Source organism: Zosterops lateralis, assembly GCF_965231275.1.
Source record: "Zosterops lateralis genome assembly, chromosome: 5".
NCBI lineage: Eukaryota > Metazoa > Chordata > Aves > Passeriformes > Zosteropidae > Zosterops > Zosterops lateralis.
In genome coordinates this window covers 13,959,034-13,972,281 of record NC_139766.1, presented here as the reverse complement: position 1 = coordinate 13,972,281, position 13,248 = coordinate 13,959,034, and the positions used below count along the sequence as shown (strand labels likewise).

General features: G+C 40.5%; 1 protein-coding gene across 2 annotated transcripts; it reads left to right on the top strand.

The window, feature by feature from the left end:
* Positions 1 to 1,312: 1,312 nt before the first annotated feature.
* On the top strand, positions 1,313 to 12,711 carry HS3ST1 (heparan sulfate-glucosamine 3-sulfotransferase 1). Of its 2 annotated transcripts, none has more exons than XM_083861956.1 (2): positions 1,313 to 1,443; positions 9,905 to 12,711. In XM_083861956.1, exon 2 carries the CDS (start codon positions 10,033 to 10,035, stop codon positions 10,993 to 10,995), a length of 963 nt encoding a protein of 320 aa, XP_083718082.1. In that variant the 5' UTR covers positions 1,313 to 1,443; positions 9,905 to 10,032; the 3' UTR covers positions 10,996 to 12,711. The 2 variants fall into 2 exon arrangements, with proteins under 2 accessions (XP_083718082.1, XP_083718083.1); XM_083861957.1 differs by lacking the exon at positions 1,313 to 1,443 and adding an exon at positions 1,568 to 1,586.
* The last annotated feature ends 537 nt before the right edge of the window (positions 12,712 to 13,248 follow it).

Below are 13,248 nucleotides of genomic sequence, written 5' to 3'. Positions count from 1 at the left end.
TGCACTAAGTTGGTTTTTGGTGTAATGAGTGTGACCCAGCATTCCCACAGTCTGGCACTGAAGGAGTAAATGAGGTGTGAGCAGGTCACAGCCCATGGTCAAAGAAGATATATCCCTGCTGAGAGGGTGGAGGAAGGTGTAACCACCTGATAAACAACACTGGTCAATAGATGAGGAGACTGAGGTACCAAACTGCTTTTTTTGCCTCAGTCTTCAATGGGAACCACTCCTCTATCATTGATGGACAGCAGGATGGGGACTGGGGGAACAAAGTACAGATCACACTGTAAATACAGATGACATTTGTGACCACCTGAAGAACCTGAGCATACACAACTTTGTGGGACCTGATGAGATACATCCCAGAGTCCAGACAGAATTGTCTGAACTACATCACTTTTAGGCAAAAAACCTAACATACTTTCTTTGGGAACATCCTACTGATCTGTCAGATCTGTTAAACTACAAGCAATTGATCAAAATCAACTGAGAATTTAAATTATTTTAATTTTATTTGGGCCTGCATTTTGTTCACAGTAAATTTCATGAGTTTGGCTGTTGAAATAATGGATGCAGTATGTTAATGCCAGTTTTAATTCATTTTGTCTTAAAAAAACCACACAGTTCAGTTCATGGTAAAAAACTACCTATTTCAATAAATTAACCTTAGGACTTAAATCCCCAGAAGGTCTTTTCCCCACTGTTCTTTAGGAGCAGTATTTTAGTCATTCCAGACATCCATTCTGCTTCAAATTCATCCGGCTGAACAGAAAGCGTTTCAGTAGGGAAATAAAAAAAAAAAAAAAAAAATAAAAAAAAAAAAAAAAAAAAAAAAAAAAAAAAAAAAAAAAAAAGGCAGGGCCACCTTGTAAAGTCCCAAGAAAGTAAACAAGAAATAGAATAAGTAAATACAAGTCCTATAACTCTGTTATTCACGCAGCCTCGCATGGGTGGTATTTTTATCAGTACAGGAAAGAGGCAATCGAAAGAGTTGAACTCCTTGATCCCTGTACGTCCCTTCTGGACTCCTTGATCCCTGTACGTCCCTTCCAACTCAAGATATTCTACGATCCTATGGAGGCGGGACAGCGGTCCGTTTCCCCAGACGTGCAGGGCTGTTTGCCCGACCCCCGTACCCGCAGACCCTCCTTTCCGGCGGGCCCACAGCCGGGCCCAGAGCCGGGCCCAGGGCGGGCTCCCTGAGGGGCTCCCTCCCGCAGCCCGCGGCCCGGGCGGGGCCTGTGTGTGACGCGGGCCGGGCGGGGCCCTACAAACGAGCCGGCGCCAGGCTGGGGCTGCGGCGCTGCCGGCCGGGCGAGCGAGGCGGGCGACAGCGGGCGCTCGCAGCCCCCGCACGCCGCTGCCGAGCGCTGCCCCGGACGCTACCGCGGGCGCCCATGGAAGAGCGGGGCCAGCGCTGCCCCCCGGCTCCGCGCCCCGGCGGTGAGTGACTCGGAGGGGAGCGCTGCCCTGGGCTGCGTGGGAAGTTCGGGGTGGACGAGGGTGCCCGCGATCGCGGAGGGCTCTGCCGCCCCCGGGCTGCGCTGGAGTGACGCCGCCGCCCGCCCGGCACCTGCTGTCGGCAGGTGGGAGCCCCGCGGCCGCGGCGGGCGGGAGAGCGCCGCTGTGGGGCTGGGGAGCGCCCGCCGGCCCGCGGAACCTGAGAGCTGTCCCCAGGGCTGTCCCCAGCGCTGTCCCCAGCGCTGTCCCCAGGGCTGTCCCCAGAGCTGTCCCCAGCCCCGGCACGGACGCGCGGCGCTGCCTCAGCCCTCCGGACTCACCGAGTCGGGCTCTGGGAGGCAGCGCTGTCGCGAAGGATGGAAGAGAAACGGGGTGGGGGAAGCAAAGTGTTCGGCAGCACCTGGCCAGGTGCGGCTTCCGGGGACTTTCTTCATCTTCTTTCTCTTGTGGCGAAATGACAGGCACAGTAAGGGCAGGGTGACAGGGCTCTGGAGCGGGGCGCCTGCCTGACGGGAGAACACTGGCAAAAGCTCTGCTGAGCATCCTCCATCCGCTCCCTCACGTCGTGCTGGGGCGGCGGGATGCAGCGTGCTGAACGGGAACCTGCCAGCTGCACGGGGCTCTGTGCGGGTTGGCAGGAGGGCAGAAAGCCTTAACTCGAGCTCATTTCTGTTCTGAAGGACTGGCACTAGTGCAGTAAAGGCTCGGTTACTGCAGTTCTCGGTGTGCTTTCCAAGGATTAAAGTGTGTGCAGTTCAAATCTTTTGGGGGTAAAAGAATGCCGAGAGGGAGGAGTGGTCGCCTTCAGATGGAAGAGTTTGGGTTTGGTCTCATCTTGCAGCCAGGCATTCAAAAGATCAGGAAGGGGGCATGCAGCTGAGTACAGGCAGTTCAATCACCTCAGCTGACTGGGAATTAAAGTACATTAATTTCCTTCCTTTCTCTGTTAGTGCAGTGGGTTAAGGGATCCCAGTTTCAAGACTGTTCCGCTTTGGATTTTGATGAGGAAAGAAAAATAAATGTGAAGTTCTAGGGATATCATGTTTGAATGGCATGGGGATAGAATGTCTGCAGGGAGCATCTTTCTGGCATGAGAGATCCTTGCAGTGCCCACTCCCACTGAGAGAGAGCCTCTGCAGTATGTATGGCAAATGGAACATGGTAGAACAGGGTCAGTTTGGTGTATGCCTATATATTCTCTGGCTATCAAGCTGAATTTATAAGTACAAATATAATAACTGTTGCAATTTACATCTACCAGCATTTCTTACTCTATAATAAGTGCATTTCTCACATTGCTCAGAAAAGAGCACCTCTCAGTAAGTGCACAGTCACTGACAGCAACTTTAGTTATCTCTTGCCCATCCACCCTTTCAGTACCCACCCTGGGTTTTTTTTTTCTCCTTTTTTGAAAATGTTTTGATACTACAAAGCCAAAAAATACCTCTAATAGGTCAGCAGGAAGGTTATGCATCTGAAGCAAGTCCAGCTATTGCAGTGAAGAGCCCCTAATTTGACAGAGCAAATTCCAGCCTCAGGATTGTCAGTTTCTCTCGTCTGTGTCCTTCCCCTTGGTTATTCTGAACTAGCCATGTGCTTACACAGGCATTACAGAAAAATAGGATGGGTATAAAACACTTTCCAATATGTGCTTATATGTATAAATACATACAACACTTCTGCTTTTCATTAGAGGAAATCAAAAATGTTTTTATTAGTCTCATAACCTGGGATCTCTCCCTTCCCTCATCTACAAATTCCACTTACAATGCATAAGATATCAGAGCCCAAAAAATATGTCAAAGCTGATGGATTTCCATGAAAACTTTTGATAATGAGAAAAATGAAACTGTAATATGCTAAGGCAGATCAAGATGGGAGATCCTGCTGGTCATCTCATTTGTCACTCCAGAACCTGCGGGTTCCCTCCAGGTCACAGTGCAGTGCTTTGCTTGGTAAATGGATTGGTTTAGCTAAGTCTAATACAGTGATGACCTCACCAGTATTCACCCTGCTCCAATGTTATTCTGAAGGCAGGAGAGTGTAAGACACAGAAGTCTACTTGGAATATGAATTACTGTTTTGAGGTGTGGAGGACGTTTTTTTTCTTTTTGTTTTTATTTTTGTTTTAAATATTGGTATTTGAGACAGCCCACAGCCCCTGTGTAAGGGATAAGAAATTGCTTGGCAGAGGAAATGAGAATGGGACTGCTTAGTCTCCCATGTTCCCTATTTCAATACATCCAGCTAAGGTGAAAGGGGGCAGGACAGGACAGAGCCATCTTTCCACACACGCTGTTTTCTTGGGGACAGCTTTGATGAATTAGGAAGCAACTCTATTAACTGCAATAGATTTCTGCCTCTTAATTAGAATGTGACCCATTTTTCTTGGAAGGTGGGGTGGGGAGTAATTTCTGGATTTTGAATTGAGCATTTGGGTTTATGGGGGGGATAGAGAAGGAAGTGGTACAGTGTACCCTCTTTAGGAAAAAAAATTGAATCCTGACAGGTATTTTAAAAAATTGCTAGAAGGTGTTAAGGGGATTCCATATTACTATTCAGTGCAAAAAAATCTGTGCATCCTGAGCTTTTCAAGTTATTTTTATTCTGGCGTAATGTCCCATTTTATTTTTACCTGCATGAGGTTCTCTGAAATCTAGGGTATTTTCTCTTCTAACAGTTTTTATGATCTCTTGACATGAAAGACTGGAATGGTGCCTTCTGACCTTAAGAAAGACTGCATGTTATATATAACCACAGTCTATTGTAAATTTGCTGCCTTACTGCTTACGCTGGGGCTGAACTCCTTTAGAAGTCATGAACTGGTGGCCTATCTAATCTGCATAAACTGTATTTATCACAGCAGGTGCAGAAATACAGCAGATTTCAGCCAAAAATACTTCTTACCAAGTCAACATTTCTCAGCTTGTTAAGTTCCCCTTCCCAAAATTTAAAGACCTTTTAAAGTGTGTTTCTGAAGTCGTAGTGCTGATAGACAATATCTCATCTTAACAACACTGAAATTATTATTAGATTTTTTTTAACATCTGACCATAAAAGTTAAAGCCATGGTTTAATCTCTGCTGGTTTGCAGCAGTTTTAATATAATTTGGAAAATGTACATATCATCTAGGCACTGTAAGACAGGTTCATACAGTTACCTATAGTTTCACATCCCTTCTTAATGTGCCGATGACTTTTTTGATATATCATAAGGTGATCAATAGTTTATGATTCTAGAGACCTTAAGTAGTATGCAGTTCTATTTCATTTATTACACTTATCTCTGTAGCACTCACTAATGTAGGAAAGTATTTGTAGTTAATTCCTGGAAACTAGAATTCAAGCATTTCATTGGCAAGTGTTTTTTTTAAACTTTTAATAAAAATCAGATTTAAAAACAAGTGTATGTGGTGGGAAGTGTGGGAAGAATTTATTAATGGAGGGGGTATTGGAATACAGTTTAATAGGTAAAAATAACAAAATTTAGAATATATTTTCAAGAAAAAACATGTTTCATAAATTGAATTAAACTTAAAAAATGCTCTTTCCTTTCCTGCTCTTGGCTAAGCTTTAAGTGATAGCTGTACTGGGAAGTTTTATGTTATCTGGATACAAAGTGGCACTTGAGCTGATATAAACAACTAAGGAATATATCTTATGGTGGACAGAGTCTACCCTTAGAGGATAGGAATATACTGTTCATATCAATGAGTTCTTGGAGGATTTTGAGTACACTGCAATTGTTCTAGTTCAGTTTTTTAATGCACATTGCTGAATACAAAGGTTCAGAACACTGAGTCTTTATCAGTTTAGGAAGTTGGTTATCTCAGGGGATTTTTTTTTTTACCAAGAGAAGAAACCAGCATAGCAGATGTGTGGGTTGTACTGCACAGCTAGGTTTAACCAGCAACTTTAGTCTTATATTTTGCAGTTCTTGTGCCCAAATATGTGCAAGGGAAAATACAGTCCAAAAACTGTTCTATTAGATCAGCAAAACTAAGTATTCTTTATAAGAACAAAATGTCTCACTCAGATTTTCAGCTCTAATCTCCCTCTACAGACAAACTTCAGCAAGTGAAGTATAGTTCTCATTCAGTCCAGACTGTTTTATTTAGATGATTGGGCAGAGAGCTCTCCAGTGAAGGGATTCAGTTCTGCAAGGAAATAAAGTGAGGCCATCTGAAACTTAACCTGTTTGTCCACAGCCCCTAAAGAACCAGGAACACTTCTTTTTAATGAAGATGAAGTCACTTGCATGCTTATGGAAAGGATGTAATGTTACCTCTCCTCTTACTGTCCTGGTGGTAACTGGGTCCCATTAGCTCTGCTAAAACCTCTCAGTATGTTGCTGTGGGCTGTTTTTGTGAGGTATGTCTCTGTCAAATCTGCCAGCAGACTCTGCCTGATGCTTACTGACTGCCCTACAGACACTCCTTATGTTTCTTCCTACCCACTTGGGCAGCTAACTCAGAGGTTGTTCTTTTGAAAGTTCAGGGCTAAATCTAACACCATCCAATTCCCAGCAAAAATGAAGTCATCAGTCCAGGAAGAAATTACCTTACTTTGTTAATGCATATTAAACTAAACAGTGGATATAATCTAGGTAGTTTAGGCAATGTGACTGATGACACACATACAGAAGCATTAAAATACCTTTGTAAAATAATAAGAAATAGTCACAAATTACAAAATAGTGACACATGTTTCAAAATCAATGACATATGACAGCCTCTAGCCCTCATTCTGCATTTACTGATTAAATTTTCTCTGTTTCCAAGTTACTATTACTATTGAAGAGGTTTTAATCATAAAGTCCACATTGAATCTGGTAAAATAAACAGGTTGGCACATTTCACTAATTAATTGGAGAAAGCTGAAGAAAAGATTAAGCAAAAGCAATCAGACTTTTTGAAAACTCTTAGTATAATCTTCAAAGCCCCATTTAACATAAACTGTATTTCTTTTACAACTTGCTCATTTACTTGTAGCAAATACAATAGTAATGACTGTCAGTTAAATTTTTTAACTAATCTGGAATACAAAGTCATCAAATGAAGTCATGTATGCTCTGCATGACTTGTGGATGCAGTGAAGGGAATTCTTAAAGCAGAAAAGTAATTTGGCAAAGTGGCCGCTTTCAACTCCTCAGTGCATGCTTATTATTGTTGAAAGAGTTTTTCAGACCCACAAATCATACAGCTATGGAATATATGTTTGCATCCTTTTATATAAACCACTGTAATTCTAGATACCAAACTACAGATCGACCTAAAGCATTATAGAGGATGTAGGAGATGAGAGCTGAATGACAACCAATTTATATGTTGCTTTATTCCTGAAAACCACTCTTCTCACACATCATTTATTTTATGCTGAATTTAGAGATACAGTCGTGCCTATTCTGTTACATTAGTCCAACAAAACAAAATAAGCGATCAAGATATCAGGCCTATAAAGTATGGGAGAAACAAAATAGAATGAAAACAAAGGGCAGACAAAGCTTTATTGCTTGTAAACGAAACAACAATAGCATATAGGTACTCTGTATGACATAATTACTGATATGGGTCTGTGGAAGTCCATGAAATAAATGCAATGAAATATAGTAGTGGTGTTCTGCAATGTGAGATGTGCACCTGATCAAATAGCTGAGGAGGAACACTGAAATTCTGTATATCTGAAACAGAAGATATTCGTTCCTATGTTATTATGAGATGTCATATTGAAACAGGAAACAGTTGCTTTTTTGTATTTAGAAAAAGCTGTGCCCCACAAAAGTCTTTAAGAATGGGAAGACATTGAGGCAGAACTCCACTGAGGCTCAAAAACCTGTCTGAGATGGGGCCCCTGGAACCACACCTGTAATATCCCACAGGTCTGATTTTAAAGATGTGGGCCAAAACAAGAGTACGGCTAGAGTGAAGAGACACCTTGCTATGTCTTTTTCTCAGAAGTTCTTACCCTATATTCAGTTACAGGAAGGCTTGCATAAAAAGAGTTAGCAACTGACTAGTATGCCAACTATGAGCTACAAATTAAAAACCCCACTCAATTATGAAATAGCATTAATTTTCTTTATCAAAGAGGAAAAAAAAAAAAAAGAAACTAAAAACCCCAACAACAGCGGAAAAAAGAAAATCAACACCCCCTCTCTCCACAGTCCAGCGGTGTGTTGTCACTATGAGACCAGCAGCTAAAATTTAATCTTTCTAGAGACAGTCTGTTAGAGAACTTAGCTGTTAGCATAGCATATTTCAATCTGACTATTAAGAAGTAAGTGTTCCTACCAGTAGACTTTAAATTCACTTCTTTCCACATAGTTCAACCTGTTCCTTGCTGGAATCCTATTATGCTTTTCCAATAAGGTGTTAAGACAACAACTCTGGCTTACTATTTATGGAGCCAGTGACTTAAAATATACTGTGAAGTAAGTGGCTATTCCTTTAATCTGTGACCTTAAAATTCAACAGAGTTGATGTTTTGTTGTTCTTATGTACTGAGCTGCCCATCAGTCATTGATCCAATCTGGCTGGTGCTGTGTCCTGTTCTCTCATTGCCGCTGAATATTGTGGCAGCATAGCTCAGTGAATTTACCTATATCGAATTTTATGTCACCCAGTGTCTTCCCCCATCAACATCCACAGTGTGGGGCTATTAAGACTATTTCTTGTTAAAAGTGATATAGTTTAAGCTTAGAATGATTGCCAGGAATGGTGGGGGACAGGGAAAGACAGAAGACTAATGACGACAGACAAAATGGAACTCTTTCAGACAGAGAAAATACAACAGTGGCCAAAAATGGAAAAAACCCAAATTCCTCTGCAAACATGCCTCAGATCAGACATCAAAGAATAGACAAGGTATGCCCACAAGCTCAAAGCCTGTGGGCATATAGGGAGGCACTCTCTTAACTTCACATCTGTCATGACACTTTGCTTCTCTTTCTTCCCAGCCTCAATTTCTGCTTCCTAACAATATTGCTGCCTTGTAGCCCGTTAAAAATGGAAAAAAGGGAAAGCAGCGAAGTGATAATCAGTAGAAAATATCAGGAAGCAGACCTGTTCCATTCAGGATGGAGTCATGACCTCAGTAAATGCAAAGCTATCAAACAGAACTTTAGATTACTTAGAAACACATCATTAGTCCTTGTTGCACTGGGACTTAGGTTATTGTGGAAAAGTCATTAGTTTCTTTTCAGATTCTCTGGAGAATTTCCAAAACCTAGCCCTTGCATTTCCTCAGGTTGTTCGTATGTAATTTCATATTTCAGCCCTTGTTAGCTGGCACAGTATGTGCTGTTCCAGGCTTAAATTCATAATTACAGTAGCCTGCTAAGGCAAAGCAGTCAGGTACTCAGCTGTTATGGCTTCTACTTCTAAGTGGAGTTAGACAATACTAAAATCCACACCAGCCCTTCACTGAAGGTATAAAGTATTTGGAAGACATTGTAATTCAGGGAGCTTGTGTACATAGCCTGCTCATACTGCAACAATCTAAGAGCTCTACTATGTGTGAAACCGTTACAATTTCATTTCAAACATTGCATTAAAAATACCCTGACCTTTAAAGGGTGTTCACTGGTGGTATTTAGTAGACTTTTGATAAAGCCTAAAGTTAGTTCTTTACATCACAGCAGCTTGCTGGCTAGCTCTTGAAATGACCTTCTGAAGTATCCTTTGTGTGTTTTCTTTCCTGAGTATAGTGCTGGGAACCACAGGTCTTTAAGTGTTTTGTTGATTCAGTCATATTATAGTCTATGGTTTCATTATCTTACTTCTTTGCAGGGCCAGTGTGCAAGCGCCCTATTTTATCCTTAGAAACAATAAGCACAAAGCAAAAGTTAACTTCACTTAAAAATGAGACAAAATTAAACTTTTCCTTCATGTGCTATTTACCTAGAGCTTTTCTAATTCCTTCCTAGGAGAATGTTGCCTTCTCATGTTGGACAGCTCTATCTATATTGCATGAGACTTCTTCCCAGGAGGCTTGACTTCTTAGGCTGCTGTTACATGGTTCTTTGGGAGGCTATATTTCCCAGATATCCTACAAGACCCTCAGCTTTTAGGCGTGCTCTTTTGGTCCTCCCATACCTTTTTCTTTTTATGTTTTGTTTCTAGGGCAAATCAATTTTGTAGACTAAAAAAACCAATTCTCTTGTTATTGTGGTTCAACTCCAAGGAAATCAGATTTTTTAAAAATAATAACTGATAATACTCTGTCTGCAAATGAAATATTAATAATATTCATGTCTCCTGATGACTGGAAATAATTTTCTTACAGCACTGTTGCATATACCTGTCTTTTAAAACATTTAATTACACTAAATTATCTGTGAGCCTGGAGTTGAGAAAGTTAAAGTTTGTTCAGTTTTGAAAAGAAAAAGATATTTGCAGTGTGGCTGAATATAAGATAATGTGCTTTTTCTTTTTTCCTCTTTCAGCAAAGTTTTTGCTTGAGAAATACACATTCACTCAGCAAAACAAAAACCCCTTTTAAGGGTTGTTCTTGGTGGAAATCTCTCTATGCCCCATTACCCGCTTGAGTAAAACCAGACTAAGAACTTCTGTCATGGCAGCTTTTCTGCTGGGAGCTGTGTTGCTTATTGTTCAACCTCAGATAGTGCCTTCCAGACCAGCTATAAATTCAAATGCTGAGACTTCTTCTCAGCCTGTTCAGAGAGAGCTTTTAAAGAAAACATCTCAGAAAAATGACTTCAAGGAAAACATTCATTCTAATGGATCGTGTCAGCAGCTGCCACAGACTATTATTATTGGAGTGAGAAAAGGTGGAACAAGAGCTTTGTTAGAGATGTTGAGTCTCCATCCAGATATTGCAGCAGCAGAAAGTGAAGTTCACTTCTTTGACTGGGAAGATCATTACAGGAATGGATTGCAGTGGTATATTAATCAAATGCCATTCTCCTATCCCCATCAGATCACCGTGGAAAAAACTCCAGCATATTTCACATCACCTAAAGTGCCTGAAAGAGTTTATAACATGAACCAATCAATGAGACTACTCCTTATTTTAAGAGACCCAAGTGAGAGAGTACTATCAGATTACACCCAAGTGTTCTACAACCACATGCAGAAGCACAAGCCGTACCCATCCATTGAACAATTCCTGATTAAAAATGGTGAACTCAATGTGGACTACAAGGCAATAAACAGAAGCCTGTATTACATTCACATGCAGAACTGGCTGAAGTATTTTCCTCTTGATCATATCCACATTGTAGATGGGGACAAACTAATCAAAGATCCCTTTCCAGAAATAGAAAAGGTGGAGAGATTTCTGAAGTTGTCACCACAGATAAATGCTTCAAACTTTTATTTCAACAAAACTAAGGGATTCTACTGCCTGAGGGACAGTGGTAGAGAGCGCTGTTTACATGAGTCCAAAGGACGAGCGCACCCACAAGTGGACATTCGGTTACTTGAGAAACTGCAGGAATATTTCCATGAACCCAACAAGAAGTTCTTTGAGCTTGTGGGCAGAACATTTGACTGGCACACATTTGTGGCAAGTTAGTGGTAAGCTTCAGAACCTACGTTCCAGTGTACAGTTAGAAGATTTTAAAAGGGCATTTAAGCTATTATTTATTTGTAAAATCCATAAATACTTCTGTACAGTATTAGATTCACAATTGCCATATATACTAGTTATATTTTTCTACTTGTTAAATTTGAAAGCATTTTGTATTGTTTTTCATGGTTGTTAACATTGTGTATGATGTGTCTATATGAAGAAACTAAATTATTTCATTGCAGAAGGTGCTCTCTTGAGAATGTGTTGTCTTTTTAATAAATAAGAAATTCATTTCAACAGAACATTTCTGAATTATTTGAATACTTTGGCCTTCCTAGACTATTTTCTCTAATTGCTAATGAATATGCTAAACTTTACCTTTCCATTTTTCTTAGTTTGAAGTGTGGATTAATAATTTCTTTTCCATTTGAAAATATTATTGTAGTTAACAAATTGTTCAATCCTACTTTATGAAATTATTTCCTGTCAAAGTGGTGGTACTTAGACATGTTGGAAAATGCACACCCAAAGGGACAATAGAAGTCTCTATGTAATTTGATATATTAACTGCTGTACTTAACCTTCATATTCGCTGGTTATAACAAGTGCTCCTCAATTCTTTGGCAGCACAGTGCAGGTTTCATGGCAGATTTTTAAAGATTCTGTGGGGACCAGCTCATAAAATACAGTTAGCTGTAGAAATGTGGTCAACCTGAAAACTTCTTACAGTCTCTGAATGTATGCATACTTCATAAAGAGGTATGGTTGAGAGAATTTAAGCAATATAGAGACTTTTTCAAGGCTGCTTTTGACTGTTCCTACATTTCATAGCACATTTATGCTTTACCATCACTGAAAATAAAACACCAGAAAAATTAGTTAGTCTACATTCCAGTAAGAAGCATCTTCATTCATATAAATATTTCCACATTTTTCCCCTACTTACAGCTCTTTTCTGTGAGTTTTCAGTTGCTTCATGCAACTGAAAATTGCCTATGGATTACTATTTGTTTAATCTCCTTCCAAGAACCATGATGCCAGGTCTTTATTAGATGTGTGTTGTGAGATTAACCCAAATTCCAGGAACTTTCCTTGTTTTCCATCTGCTAAAAATTGAAGTTAGATGTTAGTACATTGGTAAAAACTGCAGTTGTCCTTATCTACAGTGGTTATAATGTCTTGTTAACCATCAGTTTCTGGAGTTAGAGTTAATTCAGTTCCAAACAAGCCTTCTTACAGTAATTTCAATCCAAGCTCTACTGATTTTTATTTCATGATCTTGAGTTTAGTTGTTGAATGTGCAATGGCAACACCCAGTAAATTTGAACTTGTAGCTGATTGTTAGAATCCTTCATAAAATTTAAATGTAGATTCATTGATTTTTTTTCTGGTGAGCTAGTGCAAACTTGGGCACTATGACAAGGTATCATCTAGATGCAAATACCCCATATTATGCCTCTTGCATGAAAATTTGCAGATGCCTTCCCTCTCTCCCACTCCTTGTTCACCTGCCCAAGCTGTATTCAACCTCAGAGAGGTTGGTGGTGTTTTATAAAGCCTACAATGAAATGGTATTGTACTCAATAAAATATTTTCTGAATTGCATTTTTCTTTTCCATTTTTTTTCTTCAGTTTCTGGTTTGGAAGACCAGAATGTAGGATTCCACTCCAATTTAGATTTCAGCTAAATGTTACTTAAGAACTTACCTGCAACCTGTTGCTACTAACATGAAAGCAGTTGTTTGCTGCTGGGTTGTGCCTGAATGGTCCACTGCTGACTCAGAATATACAACAAGGAGGGAAAGTTTCTGGTGGCAGTAATGTCACATCTTACATGAGGCAGATGCTGAAAATAACAGAATCATAGTACCATCATGTTTCTATTAAAGTTTTAGAAAAGAGAAGTTCAGGAGATTTTGTGTAAGGTGGGGCAGTATTTTTTCCTACACTTCCACCATTTCCTTGGTAATGTTATCTCTGCAGGAGCCAGCTGGACCAAAGAGATTTTGGCCCAGAAAAAAGGCTTCCATTAGTGCCTTCCTGAAGTCTCTCTGCTCACCAAATTCACCAACGTTTTGCTGAGAAAGGATTAAAATACTAGCAGGTGTGTGACCAGGAATTGGAGGAGAGCATGGAGGCAGGGGTGCAACAAGTGCACCTGGAGCAGGTTGAACAGGGCAGCGTAGGGCATCAGTGTTGAATTGGAAAAGCCTGTGCAACACTGACAGCTCATGTTGGTACTGAAGTTACTTTTAG